Source organism: Scleropages formosus, chromosome 15 (genome assembly GCF_900964775.1).
Source record: "Scleropages formosus chromosome 15, fSclFor1.1, whole genome shotgun sequence".
In the NCBI taxonomy this organism is placed as follows: domain Eukaryota; kingdom Metazoa; phylum Chordata; class Actinopteri; order Osteoglossiformes; family Osteoglossidae; genus Scleropages; species Scleropages formosus.
The window spans coordinates 1,621,306-1,642,643 of record NC_041820.1 but is presented as its reverse complement, the minus strand read 5'-3'; the positions used below and the strand labels follow the sequence as shown (position 1 = coordinate 1,642,643).

General features: G+C 49.6%; 1 protein-coding gene across 1 annotated transcript; it reads left to right on the top strand.

Moving 5' to 3' along the window:
* Positions 1-2,258: 2,258 nt before the first annotated feature.
* Positions 2,259-15,170, top strand: tonsl (tonsoku-like, DNA repair protein). Its single transcript, XM_018730546.2, has 28 exons — positions 2,259-2,477; positions 3,167-3,262; positions 3,419-3,561; positions 3,752-3,935; positions 4,159-4,288; positions 4,408-4,579; positions 4,670-4,784; positions 4,900-5,045; positions 5,617-5,769; positions 5,854-5,979; positions 6,371-6,563; positions 6,659-6,714; positions 6,852-6,941; positions 7,078-7,150; positions 7,275-7,438; positions 7,531-7,654; positions 7,823-8,055; positions 8,162-8,630; positions 8,771-8,931; positions 9,046-9,146; positions 9,849-10,005; positions 10,465-10,543; positions 11,188-11,495; positions 12,248-12,419; positions 12,726-12,901; positions 13,286-13,359; positions 13,489-13,622; positions 13,730-15,170. Exons 1-28 carry the CDS (start codon positions 2,450-2,452, stop codon positions 13,921-13,923), a joined length of 4,251 nt encoding a protein of 1,416 aa, XP_018586062.1. The 5' UTR covers positions 2,259-2,449; the 3' UTR covers positions 13,924-15,170.
* Positions 15,171-21,338: the final 6,168 nt, after the last annotated feature.

The window sequence follows — 21,338 nt, the reverse complement described above, 5'->3', positions numbered from 1 at the left end:
AACGGCACAGTGAAAAGAGCAGCTCCAAGGTTCTGTTCTGCTGCGTTTCTATTCCCGCACCCTGGGACATGTGGACATGGGGTTGTGACCTTGTGCTTCGCAGTCATCAAGTGATCAATAAATGTATTTATTACCATAGTATTAAGAGTTTTCATTGCACCGCTGCTGGACCACACTGAAGTTCCCTCTCATTTACACTCGGCAAGGATGGATGAAGGACCAGCAACAACTGCAGCGCCTTGAGCCGTTGCCATGTGCTCGGATGGTCACAGGCTCGAATCCCACTTCCTGCTCTAATGCGCTCCATCAACTGGCTTACCCTAAACCGATCCAGTAAAAAACACCCGGTGCTATAAATCAGTAAATTGGTGTACAAGCAACTGTAAGCAGCTGAGTGTCCAAGAGTAAAATTATACATCCCCTAAAAACTATACAGTAAACTAAACAATAATCCAGACCTGGGCCGTATGTTGGCTTTTCAGAGCACGTGAGCTAAAAGATAACCGTTTGTTATTAATAAATTATTTTTGCTGAGTAATTGATCATTCAAAACCTTGAAAGTCTTTGGAGAATTTTACCAGAACCGATGGACCTCAAGCTCCTGTTGCACCACCGACCCGAGGCGCAACTCTAAACTATACAGTGTTTCATATGTCAGTTTTTGAGGACATCATAGATGGTGTCACCCTTTCATTCATGGAACCCTGCTGTTGTTGTGAACTAAAAATATACAGCAGACAGTGACAAGCCCTTTCTTTAGCATTGTCTGAGTCAGGGAGCTTTCAAGCCTCAAGGAGTCTGTTTGTCAGACTGGAAACTCAAGAATAAATGGAACCAGTTCCACCGATGGATTCTTCAGAACTTGTTCACAACGCGACGCAGGGTGAGCAAGAGGCATCGGGGATTTACATGTTAATCTATTGCGTCGGGCTGGATGCTCAGGCTGACACGCACCTGCAGAACCTGATTTGGCCCAGTGTGTGTCCGGTGGCACGGCAAATAAAAACGCAGCTCCCAGGGTCCTGTGAAGTTCTGCTTTTTGACATGTTAACAATTACACACACACGCACATTTTCGGAACCGCTTGTCCCATACGGGGTCACGGGGAACCGGAGCCAACCCGGTAACACAGGGCGTAAGGCCGGAGGGGGAGGGGACACACCCAGGACGGGACGCCAGTCCGTCGCCAGGCACCCCAAGCGGGACTCGAACCCCAGACCCACTGGAGAGCAGGACCATGGTCCAACCCACTGGGCTACCGCACCCCCTGTTAACAATTACAATAATTATTAAATTTTCTGTATGGGTATAGTGTATTTTAGTTAACTACACAACACAACTGGTTCCCAAATTACTTTTTCCCTCCTGGATAAAATGATGTAGAGATATAGAGGTATATGCGACTTTATTATTTGTACAGTACGACAAAAGCTGCATGATTGGGAATTGTATTTGAAAAACAAATCGCAAAGTAATTCATGTCCTGTCTCTAAGTGCTGCGCAGGAAGGGATTGCACAAAATTGGCACATTTGACAAACAAGAGTGCTCAGCAGGAGAGAAGTCAACACATCGCAGGCATTTGTTATTGTTCAGTTCCGTGGGACTTTTTAAAACTTTATTTACAAAAAAACAGCCATTATAAAAGTTAGGATCCTGAACAGGACAAGGAACCAGATCCAGATATTAGAACAAAAAATGCCAGAGGGAATATAACAAAATGAAAGTTAATATATAAATAAGTAAGTAAGTAAGTGAGCACGTAAATTAATAAAGAAATATTTATACAGAAAATAAAGAAAAATAAAAACATCATAAATAGGGTAAGATGTCAACAGAAGCACAGCTCTTGCAGCTTGTGATTTAAATGGTTCGATTCTTTTATGAACAGGGGAAAGAAAGGCTTTGAACTAAGAAATTTACACTTATTTGTGTAATATTTAGCTAATAATATAATGTTAATTATATGACACTATTACTTCTACATTCGGTGCCACATTGTCGCAAAGTAAACTTTCTACTACGTCATAATCACGACAGCCAATGAAAACAATCCTCAAATCGCTGCAACCGCGCATTGGTGGAACGGCAAGGGGACATTCTGGCGCGGTATTGTCAATTATACTTCCTTAAGGGCACGTGATAACAGTAGCCAATGAAAAACCGCAAGCGTTGACAGCATCCAATGAAAAGCTTTGAAAGCCGCCTCCCTTAGGCCATTGGTGGAGTTGCGTTGCTGACGATTTTGCGCGGTATTATTGTAAGGAAGATGGAGGAACCGCGGTTTGGAAGGAGCGCTTTTCAGGGTCTCCGGTTCGAGTCGCGATGACGGAGAACTGCGGTCCGGACGAGTGAAAACATCGGGGCTTCAGCGGAGGCTGCGGATTTCCCATCGACTGCAGCGAAAGAGTCGAGTTCGCGCGGTTTTGGACGCCGATCGGATCATTCACAATGAACCCGTGCTGGAGGGAGATGAAGCGTGAGTGGAAGTTCTTGGAACCGGGAACTCGAACTGGGCCTCAGCAGAACGGCTTTATCGTTACTCGATATTGTTTTTGTACATTTCGCTTAGTGTGAGAGCGAGATGGAAAGGAGACAGAGTCACTTGGTGCTGTTGCTCGTCTCCTTACATGATTTCCATTTATTTATCAGACACTTTCTCCAAACTAAGCGATTTCCAACAAACTCTATGTAGTTATCAACCCACACACCTCATTCACCACAGTGACTTACACTGCTAGACACACACACTTTCTCAGTCACTCACACATAGTCTATGGTGGGTGAACCTGAACAGCATGTCTTTGGAGTGTGGGAGGAAACCAGAGCACTCAAAGACTTACACTGCTAGATGCACCACTTACATTGGATCACTCATCCATACATCAGTGGAACACACTCACTCTCTGTCACTCACACATGCTATGGGGGAACATGAACAGCATGTCTTTGGACTGTGGGAGGAAACCCATGCAGACACGGGGAGAACATGCAAACTCCACACAAACTGAGTGGGGATCGAACCCACATCCTCTCAGACGCTGTGAGACAGCAGCGCTGTTTGCTGGGCCGCCCTTCCCTCGTTATGTGGCTGCCGCAGTTTCGCTGCCTCGTCTTCCGCTCCTTCACCGATATATCACTCATGTTTCACTGTGTTGCTCCCTGCAGAGCTGCAGAAAGCCAAGTTGAAGGCGCAGAGCAGCAGCAACCTGAAGGAAGAAGCAAGTCTGTGCAACCAGCTGGGAGAGGTTCTGGCCCGCAGCGGTGAGCGCTCAGCCCGGGGACCGTGTGCTGCGGGGGGGGGGGCGCTTCCACCGTTCACCGCATCCTTGCACCGTCCATTTCAGTTCTCGCTTTTTTGTTTTTACACATTTTCACATCTTCAGGTCGTTCCCTGATGGATTGGTTTCCCCTTTCCAGGTGATTATGAGGCTGCCATTGAGGAGCATCGGCAAGAGCTGGCCCTGTCAGAGGTGCTACGCGATGTGATCGGCAGCGCCGTGGCCAATCGGAAGATCGGGGAATGCTACGCGGAGCTCGGCAACATCGAGGCGGCTCTCAAGGTGAGTGGGGCGCCCCCTGGGGACCCCAAAGTGACTTGCAGCTGAGAGGCTCATCGCTTCAGGTGGACCTTCAGCCGGTGAACGTTATTAACGAGTCGGTTAAACCCAGACCCCCAAATCGCAGCGACCACCTCGGTAGGTGGACGATGTGCCACATCCAGAGCCGAACCGGTTTTTCTCCGCCCTCCAGTACCAGCAGCGCCACCTGGACCTGGCCCGCTCGGTCGGAGACGCCGCCGAAGAGCAGAGGGCCCTGGCCACCATTGGCCGCACCTTCCTCTTCCGCTACGAGTCGGACCAATCGCAGGAGAGCCTGCGGCAGGCGGAGAACGCCTTCAAGAAGAGCCTGGCCATCGTGGACGAACGTCTGGAAGGTGTGTTCGGGGTGAAGGAGCCCTGGGTGGTGGAACTATGCTGCTGTGCGGTTGTGTTGCCCACGTGTTGGCTGATTCCAGCTACGAAAGCTGTGTGACTGGCAGCACTTTGGGGGGGGTGGGAGGTCACAGCTACATAACGCTCGCTGTGGGTTCTGGCTGTGCAGAAGGACTGTGTCTGGGTTCCATCTCAATGTGCTTCTCTCGACTCCCCCGCCCCCAGGTGCGGTGCCGGCCCGGGAGCTCAGCGAAATGCGGGCGCGCCTCTTCCTCAACTTGGGCTTTGTGTGCGACGGCTTGAAAGAGCCACAGCGCTGCAGCGACTTCATCCGGAGAAGCATCTTCATCGCAGAGTGTGTGTCCCTTGCGTGTCCCGCCTCTCCTTTGTCTTTTCCTCCTGCTTCCTCGTTTCTCTTCCACAACCAGCCTGATCGCTTCCTACTCCTCTCTCCATCTCCCCCCTGGCCTGCAGGAGGAACCACCTGGTGGAGGACCTGTATCGCGCCAACTTCAACCTGGGCAGCATCCACTTCCGCAACGGGCAGCACTCGCGGGCGGTGCGCTGTCTCGAACAGGCCAAGGAGTGTGCACGCAAGATGAAGGACAAGTTTGCTGAGAGCGAGTGCTATAGCAGCATCGGCCAGGTGGGGAAACCACTCTGACCCCTGGTTTCTTCTCTCTCTTGCACACGCACACACTCGCTCCTAGGAGGACATGAGCTCGTCTCCCCGCAGGTGCTGCTCTCCTTGGGGGACTTTGTTGCTGCCCGGCGCTCCCTGAAGAAGGCCTTCATACTGGGTTCGCAGCAGGCGGCCGACCGCGAGGTCGTGAAGAGGGCGCTGAAACATGGTGGGAGCAGCCTGCATGCGAGCACACACAAACGCACACTCGCTCCTCCCTCTGAATACTGCTCCGCTGCGCTGAATGCTGGTGATGTCTCATTGGTTCTGGATCTGGTCCGCAGCGATCCGGGGCTGCCAGCTGGAGCAGGCGGTGGCGGAGCTTGGTGAGGGCCACCTTCAGGAGGCGGTGGGACTGGCTGAGCAGCTGGGAGACCTGTACTGTAAGGTGGGCTGCTACAGCAAGGCGCTGGAGGCCTACAACTCCCAGGTATGTAGATGAGCTCATTGAGTGCTCTGCTATCCGCTACTCTTGTCGACTCAGTAGGAAACCAGTTGAATTTGTTCACTGATCGCATGCCTATCTCCAAAGTGACGTACAACTCGGAGTAAAGAGGAGGCCATGAACAACAAAGAGCTTTAAAAACAGACATGCGACTACTGAAACAGTGCAAGTCACAGCAGTAACATGGTAGAACTGACAAGTGAGCACGATGGGTCGGGTGGTGTGAATTCATGTTGATGTTGGGAGATCTGGAGAGAAGTGGTTCCAAAAGTGACTGGTTTGAGACCGTCTGTGAATCCTGGGGGGGATTCAGCAGCTCTGAGGGACAGAGGGAGCCCATTTCACCACAGTTGGGCCAAATTAGGGACCTGTGGACATTTCAGTGCTCTTTTCCAATTTTATTTAGTGGATATTTTAAGGGTAGTGGGTGTGAAACCGGAACAGTCTACAATACAAGTGTTACATTTCTGGGTGTTTTAGAAATGTGACTTTTCTGTTGGTATTTAGTTATTTTTGGTGTGTGTGTGTGTGTGTGTGTGTGTGTGTGTACGCGCAGCTGTCAAGTGCGGTGACCCTGGGGAAGCCAGCCCGGGAGCTCGCTGTGATCCATGTGTCCCTGGCTGCCACCTACACCGACCTACGCCTGTACCACAAAGCTGTAGAGCACTACCGGGAGGAGCTGGCACTGCGGGAGGGCAACTCCAAGGAGGTATGGAGTCTCCGGGGGTTCCGGGTATGTGTGAGTGAGTGAGAGAGATTTGATTGAACGGCTGCATGTGTATTTGTGTCACAGGAGTGCGAGTCCTGGCTCAATGTCGCTGCCTGTATGGAAGACGGTGGGAAGTCCGCAGAAGAGGTGGACGGCTGCTACACGTCGGCTCTGCGCTGTGCCGAGACAGCTGGACTCCTCGCTCTGCAGGTACGCGAGACTCTGGTTTCCGACAGTGCATCTCTGCATGTCCACACATACGTTGAACTGGAACTCATGGGTCTTTGTTGTCCCTGCTGATGTCCCTGAGCAGAGGTTCTTGACCATTTCTGGGCTGCTGAGTTCTGTAGGAATGTGGCATCAACTAGGACTCCCTCATAGAAAAACATCTGCAGATAAATTCAGAGAAAATATTACTCTCAATTTAGAGATTAGTAGTGTTTTTATTTGATTTTTATTTTTTTCACTAGTCTTATTTTCACAGCAAGGCTGTGCTTCGCAGACCTCCTGCCTGTTCCATGCACCTTGGGCTAATAACCCTGTTTTTAAAACACAAATCCGGCCTGTTAAACATCCTGCTCCCTGCTGCTTGGTCCACCAGCGACGGGTTCTGAAGGCGTGGCTCTCGGCCCAGAGGCGGTTGGGCTCCACCCAGTGTGACGTTACGGAGGCCCGTCTCCAGGAACTTGGAGCCGTGCAGGGGGGCGACGGTGGCGAGAGTGATGTAGAGGAGGAGAACCAGGAAGAGAACAGCGAGCCGCTGGAGGACAGCGACATCCCGCTTTCCGACTCGGGTGTGTGATGATCGAGAGGAGGGGTTACCTGTGTGGGGGTGTACCGGTTACCCATGGCAACGCAACCGTAAACTGACCTAACGATCCCTCCCCAGATGAAGACCTGGAGGAGTACGAAAAGCTGGTTCCGGGCCGGAGGAAGACTGCTCGGGTCAGTGGTTTGGGAGGAAGAGCAACGGCGCAGTGATCGACAGTATTGGAGCTCTTTAGCCTCAGCGCTCATCACCACCGGAGCTCGTCCACACCGATGTACGATAATGACGCTCCTCTCTCTCCCTCTCTGTGCAGTGGAACAAGAGGAATGAGAAGGGCGAGACGTGCCTACATCGGGCCTGCATTGAGGGCAACGTGAAACAGGTCCAGTACCTGTTGGAGCAGGTGAGGCTCGGGCGGAGTCTCGTGAAGCGTGTCCGTCAGAACCTAGCCACTTAGAGCAGTAGCCATGGCAACGTATCGCATGCACACAAGGTACAAGCAGTAACACCGATAACCTCCTGTTGTAATTGCGCTGCAGGGTCACCCGTTGAACCCCAGGGATTACTGTGGCTGGACTCCACTCCATGAGGCCTGTAACCACGGACACCACGGTGAGTGTGGCATGAGTGACCACAGCAGGTTGTGTCGCCGCTCAGGCTCCTCTCAGGGGGTTGAGGCCAAGCATTGCATCTGATCTCTAACCTGAGGATAACTGAAATGTCCTCCCCCATTTAGAAATTGTAGCCCTGCTGCTGGACCGCGGGGCGAACATCAACGACCCAGGGGGTCCCCTGTGTGAGGGCGTCACCCCCCTGCATGATGCCCTCAGCTGCGGGCACTTCCAGGTGGCGCGGCTCCTGGTGGAGAGGGGCGCTTCTGTCACGCTCAGGAATTCTAAGGTCAGTCGTTCGAACTGCGACGACTGTGTTTGCTGACCGTCGGCGCTCATGGTCACTCACCGCACACGTGTCGCTGTCCACTGTCCCTGCAGGGAGAGATGCCCCTCGACTGCCTGCGCTCCTGGCTCAGGATGTACAACCGGGAGCTGGACCAGGAGACGCAGCAGGAGAGCGCTCAGACTGAGAGACTGTTGAAGAAGGCCGCTTCCTGCACTGGTAAGGGGTGGAGTCATGACTGCGCTCTCTCTCGGAACACAGAAGAGTGTTACCGACGTGCATTCTGCCGTGGAACTCAAAGAGCATTGTTATCAAAGACTGTGTTATTCCTCTTGGGGGGGGTTCTGTGCCTCTGGGGGGGGGTCTCAGTCTCTTTCCTGCCCCCAGGCTTTGCTGCTCTGCCGGCTACGAAGCCCTTTGACTCGCTGCAGGACAGCCAACTTTTCGATGCAGAGAATTCAGAGCCACTGGTCTCCACTGGGGAGCGCTGCTCCTTGGATCGAGGCCTACAGCAGAACAAGAGCACGATGATGAAGAGCGTATTGTCGAGTCCCTCACAGAGGCGCCCCGTTGGCAGGGGTCATCGGCAGCGAGGGACCGAGGAGGCAGTTCTCTTTGGGGTAACTCTCTTGTTCTCTCACTCTTGGACTCTTTTAAAAACAACACTGTTAAGTGGGGACATTTGACACGTCTCTACCATCTTTCCTCAATGCCTCACCCCATCAGGACAGCAGTTCCTCAGACCAGAGCGACTCCGATGACCCCATCAGCCCTTTACGCCCCGTCCGGCCCCGCCTTCGATTCCCACAACCCCCCTCTCCCCCGGCCCCTGTTCCGACCCAGGATCCCTGTGCTACAGCCTTCCATCAGGCTGCTCCGCCTCCTGTGTGTGGGTCTGAGGACTACCAGAGGACAATTCGCAGCTTGGGCAGCGCTAAGTCCCGCCTCCTCACTCAGGACCTATCAGAGCCAGAGTTTACTAGCACACCGGCAGTGTCAGCCAATAGCAGGTCGGCCCTGGTGCCGGAGGATGAGTATCTGGAAGACGACTGGCTGGAGGACGACCTGGGTGAAGTGCAGCCCAAAAAGAGGCGGAGGGTAAGTGTGGAACATGACAGGAGACGGGAGAAGAGTTCAGCGTCATCGGTGAGAAGTGAGGGTCACCGCGCGGCTTCCTCGCACTCCTCTGCCAGAGGTGGGTGATGGCGCAGGTTCTATGTTTGGTTACATGCTGGCTGTACACCTTCTTCACCTGCTAGGAACTGTGGCCACAGTTGGAATTTCTGTTATCAACACCAGTTTAATTTTTAGTCTTCCTCCTCCTACCTTCTGTAGGCTCCTCCGTGCCCACTGGGGGGCGCTCTCTCGAAAAGGGCAGCCAAAAGTCCCGGCAGGTGAAGATGACCCAGCTGTCTGGGATGGTACTGCTGGGCAGGAGGGAGGTGGGCTGCTCGCAGAGCCCTGCGGAGGAGGAGCCCCCATCGAGCGCAGTCCAGGCAGGCTGTCGCCGACATGTTCCCGCTCCTTTCACGTGGTACGAAGTCGGCAGAAGGCCATGGGGAACAGCTGTTTAAAGGAAGTAAACTTTTGTACTTTATCATCTTTCATAGCCTCAGGGTCCAACGGCGAGCGCATCCACCGCCATACCGGCTCCAATCAGGATGAGGGTCCGAGTTCAAGACAACGTCTTCCTAATTCCTGTTCCGCACAGGTCAGTCCGTGTGCTGGTGCCAAGTGCCTTGTGCAGTTTCACTTCCAGCCATCAGGGGGCAGTATTGTCGCTCCGGTTTCTCCATTAAAGTGGCGGCATCTGCTTGGAGTTGTAAGTTTTCTGTGTGTCCAGGCCGTAGTGTTTATGTTAACATCCCGCTAAGCAGAATTTTCTAGCAGGACTTAGGTTTGACACAGCAACCGTTGCTAGGCACCACCACATCTCAAAGTGTGGTACAGTGTGGTGTTTCACTTTCCTCAGAAATGGATGGTCTTGGCCATCTGTGTAGTTTTTTAATGTTATGAATATTCAGCTGTGTGGCGTTCCTGCTCTTGACTTCTCTGCAAAATCTGGTTTACACCCTTTTGGTCCTGGTGAGAGTGTGTGTGCGTGTGTGTGCTCACTGTTTGTTCCTCTTCTGAGGTCTTGATAAGCTGTGAATTTGGTTGTGAAGTAATGACTGAAAATGAAATGTGAATCGTTTGAGTGTGTGTCTATATATATATATATATATATATATATATATATATATATATATATATATATATATATATATATATATATATATATATATATATAAATAAATAAATAAATAAATAAAATACACACACACACAGTGTCATGCTCACTCTGTGGTCAGTTGGTTTGTGTGTGAATCGGTCAAATGTTGCTAGAATGACGCTCGCTCTGTGCCCGATCCAGTGAAGCCGACTCCTGCACCGTCTCCTGGCTCTGTGAGCAGGCTGCCCAGCGCTACTACCAGGCCTGTGGCCTCCTGCCTCGCCTCTCCCTGCAGAAGGAGGGCGCTCTGCTCTCCCCCCATGACCTGCTGCTGGCTGTCCTGCAGACCAATGAGGAGGTTAGCGATTGCATAATGAGTGATGCAGATCATGTGGAAAAACAGTGAAGTATTACAGTTGCTCTAGAAGCACTTGCTATGGAAATGTTTCTCCAAATAATTGTTTAGTGGGTTTTGAGAGCAACTCTGAGTAACTCTGAGAGGGCTAACTAACAGGGGGAATTAATGATGGGGGTAATCCCAATAGCGTGTGATGATGACTGGGATCAACTGTAACGGGCTCCTTTAAACAGTGCCTACCGATAATGGGGTAACAATTATTGAGTCTCTCTAACTGGGTGACAGTGTTTGAGGGTAACTAACAGGGTACAGATAATATGGGAGTAACTCCAATGGGGGTGATTAATAGACAAGGGTAACTAACGGTGGTACCGATCGGACACGGTAACGTTGATGGGGGTAACTCTTAACGGGGTAGCGATGATTTCGGGGTCATTCTGGAGTATTCTGTGCCCTCAGGTCCTGGCTGAGGTGACCTCCTGGGACCTCCCTCCACTGCCTGAACGCTACAGGAAAGCCTGTCAGAGTCTCTCTGTGGGTGAGTGGCATCAACGCTGACTTGTCAGCTTACGAACTGGAGGGCCGTTAATTTCTGTTTGCAAAGTCAATTGTCCAAAAGTTATACCTTCTGTTTATAGGTAAAGGTCTGTAAATGTCTTGGATGGAGCTCTAATAAATAAATAACCTGTTAACTTACTCTGAACAATTAAGTTTGGACTACATAAGATGAAAACAAATTTAAATTGCCTGAAAATAACACGTAGCTTCCACAAACAACTGTTTGGTGCCACTTTTTGTTCGATGAACGTGTCCAGTGTTCATCACCACGCCATTAGTCGCCGACCGTCAGGAAGAGCTGTAAACACTGTGGAAGTGAGTTGAATTCGTGCTCTCACGTTCCTGTTTGGGTGCCCTTTATTGCCATCTTGTCTTGGAGGGTAAACATGGGTCACGCTCACACCGCTACACACATTTCAGTAAATGTATAGAAAGGGGTGAACTCGAGTAAAAATTAGTTCGCAAATGTGAGTATCGCTGAAAAATCGTAATCCATCGTTTGGAACCCAAGGAGCTGTTGCACAAGTGGACAGCAGGTTTCGTTGCATCCTTCTGTCCATCTGTCTAGCTGTCCACACCGTTAACTTGAATCCTCTGTCTCCGCTCCTTCCACGTGATGTCCAGCTGAGAACAGGCTGGTGTCCAGGCTGTGTGAGGCCCAGGACGGCAGCCCCTCGGTGTCGGTGTGTGGGCTCAGCCTGCCCCCCGCTGGCCTCCGCTCACTGCTGCGCGCCCTCAAGCTGCAGCCAGGGCTGACGGAGCTCCGCCTCTCTGGAAACCGCCTCCGTGATGACCTCATGCCTGAGCTCATCTCTGCAGTGAGCACCATGCCTAGGCTCCGCCTTCTAGATGTGTCAGCCAATTGCATCACAGGGGAGGGGCTTAAGAAGGCTGCCGCAAAACTGGAGGATCTGGGTCAGTCAGCATTTCCAGTAAGTGTGTGATTCGCACCACTTGCTTTAATTTCATGCCACGACTCTGGTGTTTAGGGGTGTCAGTCATTTTTACAGACCCATGAAACCATGATCTGTCGTTCAGCATACCCTCTCGATATTTGTTACTGGGTGAATTCTGCTCTGGAATGTCAGTTGCAGCACTTACTTCACAAGGCACCGTTTATGAATTAACAGGCCCACGATGTGTTGGGCTGACAGTAAACAAAAGTGTGTGTGTGTGTGTGTGCGTGTGTGTGTGTGTGTGCGTGCGTTTACTGCAATTCGCAGCGGTCAGGACTTCGTTTGTGTGTGTCGAGGGTGTTTGTTCCACTTTTTCCAGCAGCCAGTGTCCTTTTGTACAGTGAGGTTTGCGATTCTTGTGCTGCATTCCAAAGAGCACATGTGCATATTTACATTTGTTATAATGTTCATGTTTACATTGATTGATCTGATACTTTTCTCCAAATTGTCATAGTTCAGCTTCATACACCGGTTTACCTATTTATATAGCAGGGTATCAGTTGGTGTATCAGTTCAGGGTAAGTATCTTCACTTAGGGTTAGGGTTTGAACCTGTGTCCAAAAGTCCAAAAATGGCAGCACTAACTGCTGCGCCACCTGCTGGCCCATGTCTGAGTGTGTCAGAGACAGGGTTGTGTGTGTGTGTGTGTGTGTGTGTGTGTGTGTGTGTGTGTGTGTGTGTGTGTGTCGCTGTGTCCCTGTGTCCCACATCTGCCCTGTTTCTCGCAGTGTCTGGAGGAGCTGGACCTGAGTGCGAACCCCCTGGGCGACTCGCTGTCGCAGCCCCTGTCCTCCCTGCTGTCCTGCTGCCCCCTGCTGAGCTCACTGTCCCTGCAGGCGTGTGGTCTCTCCGGCCGCTTCCTGCAGCAGCACCGACTCCTGCTGGCCAGCGCCCTCTCAGGTGAGGGCCCAGCATGCTGTGTGGGTGTACACCCCCCTTACCCCCCAGGCCAACTTATGGAACATTTTCTCTGACCACCAACCCATTTAGTCCTCTGCATGTGTGTCACTGTGCAAATAGAATAACAAGGGTGTGAGGAGAGGAGCAGAGGTGGAACTTCTTTTCCACCACAACTCTTCACATGTCGACCAGCTGTGACACCACCGCCCCCCAGGTTCCTGTCTGTGCTCGGCACACCGTCCTTTTACATGATGCTCGTCTGCAGCCTTTTGACTCGACGTCCTCCTTTTGTCCCTCTCTGTCCAGCCACAGGGCACCTGAGGTCTGTCTGCCTGTCCCACAATCCACTGGGCTCCACAGGCCTGGAGCTGGTGCTGAAGAGCCTCCCGCTGCAGTGCCTCACTCACCTCTACCTGTCTGCCGTGTTGAGCAGGCCGGGTGACCCCCTGGGCGTGGACCACCTCAGTATGCACCTGTCTCAGGTAGCCGATGGAATGACTCCCCCGAGTCTTTAACCTTTTTATTAATACACTTTATAGCTGCAGGTAAGTGTTGCTTTGACTGGAGTGGGGTGCAGCCCTGGGGGCGGGGCTGTGTGTGTGTGTGTGTGTGTGTGTGTGTGTGTGTGTGTGTGTGTGTGGCGACCGCATGGGAGTCAGTGACAGATGATGTACTAAATGTGTGACATGTAAACTTCTTTTGTTATATGTGAGTCATATGGAAAGACACATGACCTCTGACCCCTGGACTGAACTCACTGACACACAGCCCTCTGTGGAAATAAGGGCTAAGTAGACAAAGTAAAGCTCTTCTCCCCCCAGTTTGGGGCGAACAGGTCTGGGCTGCAGCATCTCATTCTCTTGCAGGAGGACTGCTCCGTGACACACCTCAGCTTTGCTGCCAATGGACTGACAGACAGTGACATCTCCTGCTTGTCCAGGTGTGTCTCTGGTCCTCGGTTGCACTCTGTGTTTTCAGATGTGTGCGTGCATGTGTGTTTGCATGCATTCGTGTGTGTGCACACCTTCCTGGGTTTTGACCCCATGCTCCCCCATTTCTATGTGACCAGGTGCCTGGTCCTCAGCCGTTCTCTGACCTCCCTGGACTTGTCAGGGAACCCTGGTGTGACGACGGCTGGACTGGGATCCCTTGTGGCAGCCTTGCAGGAGACACGGCGACCTCTGACCCTCCTCAACCTGCAGGGTGAGTCCTTTTCCCCAGCTTTCTTGGCACAGACACACCAACCTCCTTCTCGGTGCACAGTGCGTCTTATCTCCCGCTGTGTCTCTCGCTCGCTCGCTTTCTCTCAGGGTGTGCGGTGGGCGGGCCCTGGGACGGCGTGGACATGGACAGCCTGTCCTGCTCTGTGCGAGACCTTCGCCTCTGTTCCCAGCGTCTCAACAAGCTGGACCAGCGGACAGTACTGCAGAGCTGGCGGGGCAGAGAGGCGACCGTTCTCAGCCGCAGCGCCAAGTGCTTCGTCAGGGTCTCCTCACTGCCGTGAGGTTCGATCCCATCCCCCACTGCACCGGACCTCTTCTTTGAAGGAGGAAGGAATGCATGAATGCCATACTTCTGGAAATCATTATCCACAGTGTGCGTGCATGCACACACCTCTGTACTGGTCTGTAAAGTCCACACAACCGATCTCCTGTCCTGGTCCCTTTCTTTCCGACTCCTAGGCAGGGCATCGGCAGCAGGTTCTCAGCCCAGTTACTGTGACCACACACTGTATCACACCACTTCCTAAGTGTTCACTTTATCTGTGTCAGCTGGAGTGCTGACCGGTGCTGTTGTTTTTCACTCAATCAACAAGGCTGAGAAAATCAGTGTTTAAACATGACCCCCAACCTCTGTCCTCAGTGAGGTCATTGGCTGTTGGCTGAAGTCACATCCAATTTATTTACTAAACCCCAGTTTTTTAACCTTCATTTGCTGCTTTATTTTTATAAATGCTCAAAAAAAAGGCTGATTTATATTTCAAATTTAGCATTTGCCTGAATAAAGTTGCGGAATACATTTGTGAAGCAGGTGGGCTTTACATGCAGCCCAGCACAGTTGTAAAGTCAATTTTGTTAATGTGTGTGAGACAAACACAAGGAAATGTGTGTGAGAGAGGGATGTACACATTGTGAGATCCTTTGTCATTTTGTCCTGCAGTTGAGTGCCAGTGAGAACCTGTTTTCAACAACGCTCATTTTATGCTGTTTTATTCATGTAGAAGAAATCTGAGGTGTAGTAAAAAATACACCAAACAAAAGTGCAGCAGAAATGTGGATTTGATCTGGCATCTGCACTTTCTGTCTGGTCATTAATAATAAATAACTATATACCACCTCAATGGTGCTGCTGTGGAAAAACTCAAGAGTTGTGTGCTCATCCTGACCTTTTTGCTTCTGTTTGTTTCCGAACTATTTGTAAACTCACTAACGTCTCTTGGAGAATATTGTACGTTAAACCTTTTCACAGTGACACACAGAAATATCAAAATGTTTACATTTTTAATGCACTTTTTTATTGCAGCATGAAAACAAGGCATTACCAATAGACTAATAGGTTGTTAGCAGTAATAGATTATTAACAAGCAACACAATGAGTTGACGGCAAAAGCAGCTTATTGTTAGTCTGCTTTTTGAATTATACTTTGCAGTTAAGCATCGTCAGTAGGTGAAGCCCTGAAATTACTCCTCCAGCCCAGTCTCTTATCTTGCTCAGGTCTAAAATGATGTATTAAAGTGTTTTTTTGGACTATTTTCACTTTCACCGGGTATTCAATGTGAAAATCAGGTGGAAAATTTAAATGTTCTTGGTGAGACACAGGTTGGTGCTGTTAAGGGGCAGGAGACTCTGCTCTACTGAATCTTGTTGCGCCACACGGGCTCCGCAATGTCCTCCACAGTGGACCTTTAACCAGAAGAAAGCGGGATGTTGGTTAAAACCTCCGGTTTCCTGTTCCTCTCGCTCTGCTCTTTATGACAACAAAGGTCAATAGTTAATGGCAATCACTTTTTCTTCTTTTCCCTAATTTCTACATTTAACAGTTTTCTCCAGGGCTTGTGTACATTATGGCATCAGATTTCATCGCTGTTCGGTTGTTGGTTTGAGTCCCACTACCACCAACTTCTGTAGAACCCTTGAACAAGGTACTTGCATTTGATTTAAGTGTAGTGAAAATATACCCAGTATAATTTTGAATCTCAGTATAGTGTGAGCTGAGCAATGATTTATAATCGTGAATAATAATCGGCCGTCATGGTTGTGTGGTGTGTTTCATTGTGAAGAAAAGGCTCTTACTTGCTGCAGGCTTGGACGTTGATGCAGATGGTGTTTGCGCTGTCGGTGGTGGACAGCTCTTCCACCAGAACATCAAGAGATTTGCTCAAAAACGCCTTGCACAAGAACCTCAGAAATCCAATGTTGTCACACACAAGCAGGAGTTTGTTTTTGATTTCATTCTGGGGTGTAGTGAAAATACAACATCAGGCACCAAACAAAAATGCAGCAGAAATGTGGATTTGATCTGGCATGTGAGCTTTCTGTTGGTCGGTTATTGTGATCAAGTCCCAGGAGAAAATGGACACCATGTGGAGTTTCTCGTACAAACGACACCTTACACGAGGCATTAAAAACAGTGTAAAAAGAAGGTCGAGTACCTGCGTCTCTGAGTTGTCCCTGGGGAGAGATTCCTTCACCTTGTTCACGATCCACTTGCAGGCCCAGCAGATGCCGGGAAGTTGTCCGTCAACTTTTTCTTCAAAGCGCCACAGATCTTTACCTGTCTGCGTGGAGGAAGGATGGACACATCTGTCACTCGGTGGGGTTTGCACCCGTATCACTTCCCCAGGGGACACGACTATTAATTTATTGTCCAGTTATTTCTCCAAAGTGATTTACGGTGGGAGGTTTGTACACCAAGCCAATTTCGACTTACCCATTTATATGGCAGGGTAAGTTTTACTGTCTCAGTTCAGGGTAAGTATGCTTATAAATGAAATCTCTTTTATAAATGGATGAGTGAATCGTCAGTCCACTTCCACACACACATTGACTGAAACTGCTTGTCCCCGGTGGGGTTGCGGCGAACCAGAGCCTTACCCGGCAACACAGGGAGGGAGGGGACGCACCCGGGACACCAGTCCCTCGCACGGCACCCCGAGCGGGACTCAAACCCCACACCCACCAGAGAGCAGGACCCAGGCAAACCCGCTGCACCACCGTACCCCCCGGTCTACGGTCTACTCCCCTCATAAGTTAATGATGAGCAAATACACATTTTACTGATTTGTCTGATGTTGAGCTTCATAAAGTACCAGTTCATCACAGCCTCTGCAGCTTATCGTTCTGCATCTACCTGTATCGTTTCTCGTTTTCAGGACACTCACCTCGTTCCCGCTGAACTCCAGGATGTCCACCTGGTGGTGCTCCAAGCGATACGCCACGGCTGTGGACACAGCAGGAGCCACACGTCGCATGAGCAATCAACAGCAACTCACCATGTGAGGTTTCTACATGGATTTATTTACAGTGATTTACCCGTTCAAGCAGCTGGGTACATTTTTACTGGAGCAATTCAGGGTAAATGCATTTCTTAAGAGCGCTAGAGCAGAAGCAGGATTCAAACCTGGGTCCTTGACGTTCAACATGTTGGGTCTAACCATAACACCACCTCCTGGAAATGACAAGTTTACTACCATGTAGTGTGTTACCATGGTTTGTTTGTAGCCGCGGAGATGTTTACCTGACATGGCCAGGGAACCAAGGAAGAAGACGAAGATGCGGACGAGGGTCATCGTTGGGTCTCTTGAAAGCCAAGTGATGGAGTTCTGCTCCCGAGAGACCTCTTTTAAAGGACCTAGGAGCCCCTGCAGTTCCCCTATGTGGTTAAGAACACACTCTTCAAGTATCAGACCACATCATACATCACCGTGCTGCTGTGTGTGCAGCCTGCAAGCAGGACCGTGCTGCACAGATATGAACATTAATTGCATTAATTCATTAATACATGGCCATAATCGAATGTGCATCTGGCCAGTGTGATCGTTAATGCCACTGGACCAGTGGGTTGCTGGTTCAAAGCATATGCATGTGAACTTTCTTGGCAGTAGGTGTCTCAGTTTGGGTTAAAAAAAAAAAAAAAAAATTGAAAATAGTCAAGCAGCAGAAAAATGTGCAAATATGGGAACTGTAAACCGGCGAATAACAGCCTGACTTCCGACTTTTCTAACACGTCTATAAAAGTTTACGCACTTGACAGAGTGGGTTCCTGCTGTGTGCGCCGATACTCCACCCATGAACCGTTTTTTTTATTCACACTTCACATGTCTGAACCCTGTACTCTTTCACATGCTACAGTTTTATAAATATTAGTATTTCTACCCAAATGTTCTGGGGAAACGATAGAAGTTCATACATTTTAAACCATTTTGACAGACATTTAAAGATTTGTGGAAGTGTGGAATTTTTTTTTTTTTTTTTTTTTTAATTATGGAAAAAGTAGCACAACTCATTTGAATTTTTGAAGTGTCTCTTCAGGGGATATTTGGTCAAGGTGTTTATTTTGAATTGTTACATTTACTCATTTATCTGACGCTTTTCTCCAAAGTAACTTACAGCCTTAAAGTACTTACAGCTATTTGCCCATTTATACAGCTGGGTTATTCACTGGAGTAATTTAGGGTAAGTACGTTGCTCAAGGGTAGTGCAGCTGAAGGTAAAACTCAAACCTGCAAGCTTTGGGTCCAAAAGCTGCAGCGCTAACCACTATGCTACCAGTTGCTCTGTAAGGAGTGGAGGAGTGTAGTAAATGATAGATGTGATGATAATCGCTAATGATACCCAGCTCTTCCTCTCCTTTCCACCTGGAGCATGAGACATTTCCGCACGCATCGCCGCCTGCCTGTCAACATCTCTGCACGGATGTCTCATCACCACCTCCAAGTGGACCTCTCCAAAACAGAGATTCTTCACCTCCCAGCTGGCCTGCCCTCCTGTCATGATCTTTCAATCAACCTAGACAACTCACTCATTTTGGATTCACGTGTATCTCCTCTACTCGTTTCTCTGCACTGGCTTCCTATAGCTGCCCGGATCAAATTCAAGACCCTGGTTATTGCCTACAAATGCATCAATAGAACTGCTCCCAGATATCTACAGGACTTGATCATTTGCTACACACCAGCCAGACTGCTACACATCTTCCACATCTGCCCGCTTGGTGGTCCGACGCACAAAAGGTAAAGCACGGAGGTTCTCGGTTCTGGCTCCGTTGTGGTGGAACGATGTCCCCCTTTCACTCAGAACTGCTGAAACTTTGTCCACGTTTAAAAAGTGTCTTAAAACTCACCTCTTCCGGATTCACTTCGCCCAAGATCTCTTAAGCTCGTGTAAGGTGTAAATGTTCATGATCATGCTCAGATCAGTCCTTCACAGAACCTCTCGTTCAATGTAACATAAATGTTTATATTCGTCTCAAAAAAAAATTAAGAAGGTGATTAGGAATTGATGATATTCTGGTAAAGTTTTATGCAGTTACTTGCGTGATGAACGTCTACACATATGGTGAAGGAAACTAACTGTAAGTGAGCCACACATCTGCAGCTATGTCTCCCAAGGTAATGCACACGTTATATTTTCTATGAGATGTACGTTGCTTTGGAGAAAAGCATCTGCTAAATGCATATATGTAATATGTAGATCTTGTACATCTCCGTTCTAATTGCACGGTAACAGAGACTTTGGTCGCATGTAGCAAAACTGATCTGCACAGCGTGGCGAAGAAGGCTGGCAGTATCATGAGGGACACCACACACCCCGGTCACTCCCTGGTTGAACCGCTCCCATCTGGAAAACGGTTCAGGACAGTAAAATCCTGCACCAACAAGCTGAGGAACAGCTTCTTTCCCAGAGCTGTGGCCTCCATCACACCCTCCCTGCCCAACCGGAGAAAAGTGACCACAAAAGCCAGCTGCCGCCTCTATTACTCCCCACATCCACAGGTCCTGGAGGAAACGGGGTCCTCGGACCGAGAGCGTTATTTCTCTGCGAGCCGGTGTTTAAATAAAACGTTTGAGATGAACGCTGCCTCCGCGTCCTTCTTCGCCCCATCCAAACTCACGGTGCTGCGCGCCACAGTACTTTTTTCAGTCTGTGAAACTTCCCTCAGTTTTTCTGTACTGTTTTCTGAAACCAAAAGTTCTCAGATGTTCTTCAACACTGAGAAGCCCTTTAGGGAGGAGGATGATGAGATGGTGAGTTGGTTGACTGTGAAGTGCCTTAGATGACTGATAATACGCTGCTGTCATGTGGTACAAATACAGATCAACCGCATGTTGCATGTGGATGGTGATGAAAACAGTTATGTCTGAAGAAAGGAGGTGTGTGTGTGTGTGTGTGTGTGTGTGTGTGTGTGTGTGTGTGTGTGTGTGTGTGCCTTTCTTCCTTTTCACGTAGTGTCTGGAGAAGCTAGACTTGAGAGTCGCCCCTCTAGGAGATGTGATGTTGCAGCCCCTTTCCTGTGTGCCGTTGACATGAGCTGCATGCAGCTGCCCCCGTAGAAACACCCCAACCAAAAATCCTTCATGTTTTTTCAGCATCACATTTGTTTGTGTTCTGCATGTGAAGAGATGTGAAAATAGAATGGAAACATAGAGAGAAAAAGGGAGGAGCAGAAGTAGAACTTCAATATCGTATGACAGCTTGCATGTTTTCCAGCCGTGACACCACAGAAAACACACCTGTCTAACCTCAGTGCGTTCCTACAATACTTGTCTACAGCTCCTTCATGGAACATCCTCCTCATTTTGTCTGTCTTTGTGCCAGATCACAGGGTACCTGAGGTCTGTCTGCCTGGAGCTGGAGCTGAAGAGCTTTCTGCTGCACTGCGTCAAATACTTACTGTCTGCTGTGCATCGCGTCTGGTGACCTCCTGAGCATCGAACACCTCACCACACGCTTGTCTCGGGTAGCTGAAGGAATTGTCCTCAGACCTCATTTCTTTTCATTAATACACTTTATAACAGCAGTTGGTCATTGCTTTGACCGGGGTGAGACAACTCTTGCACAAAGACACCATCGTTCTGGGATTCTGCAGACCTTATAGATGCATGTGTGTGTTTGTGTGTGTTAACCACAGGAGAGTCAATGACAAAAAACAGCAGAGGTGTTAATTCTCTGAAGAACTTTTATTAATCTGCTATCTGCACCACATAGTAGAATTTGCACAGAGCCACCACCTGCTCGCTCGATCTGATCCCATCATCACTCCTTCAGAACATTTCCCCGCAACTCTTCTCCTTCATCTCTTCTATCATCAACTCCTCACCCTCCTCTGGCTGTTTCCCAGCTGCCTTCAAAACTGCTCTAATTTCACCTCTGTTAAGAAAATCCTCCCTGGACCCCAATCTGGTTGAAAATTACAGACCCGTCTCTCTCCTCTCCTTCCTGTCCAAAACCCTTGAGCGGGCAGCCTGTGATCAACTGTCTGATTTTCTCGCCCGGAACCATCTCTTTGATGGTTATCAGTCTGGTTTCAAAGTTGGTCACTCCACTGAGACCACCCTTCCGGCAGTATCTGATGCTCTCCAAGCTGCTAGAACTGCCTCCCTCTCCTCTACCTCTCTCAACCGGTGTTCCGCAGGGCTCGGTATTGGGTCCTCTTCTTTTCTCCATCTACACCTCCTCCCTCGGTCCAGTCATAGCCTCCCATGGATTCAAATACCACTGCTATACTGATGATACCCAACTCTTTCTCTCCTTTCCACCTGGTGCATCAGAGATCTCCGCACACATTGCTACCTGCCTGTCAGACATCTCTTCATGGATGTATGATCACCACCTCCAACTCAACCTCTCCAAAACAGAGATTCTTTACCTCCCAGCTGGCCTGTCCTCCTGTCACGACCTCTCGATCAAACTGGACAA

Coding starts and splice junctions, on each gene's coding strand:
- tonsl (XM_018730546.2), top strand. CDS start 2,450: ATGAACCCGTGCTGGAGGGAGATGAAGC. Junction 3,562..3,751: donor ACATCGAGGCGGCTCTCAAG/GTGAGTGGGGCG, acceptor TCCGCCCTCCAG/TACCAGCAGCGCCACCTGGA. Junction 7,439..7,530: donor TCACGCTCAGGAATTCTAAG/GTCAGTCGTTCG, acceptor CTGTCCCTGCAG/GGAGAGATGCCCCTCGACTG.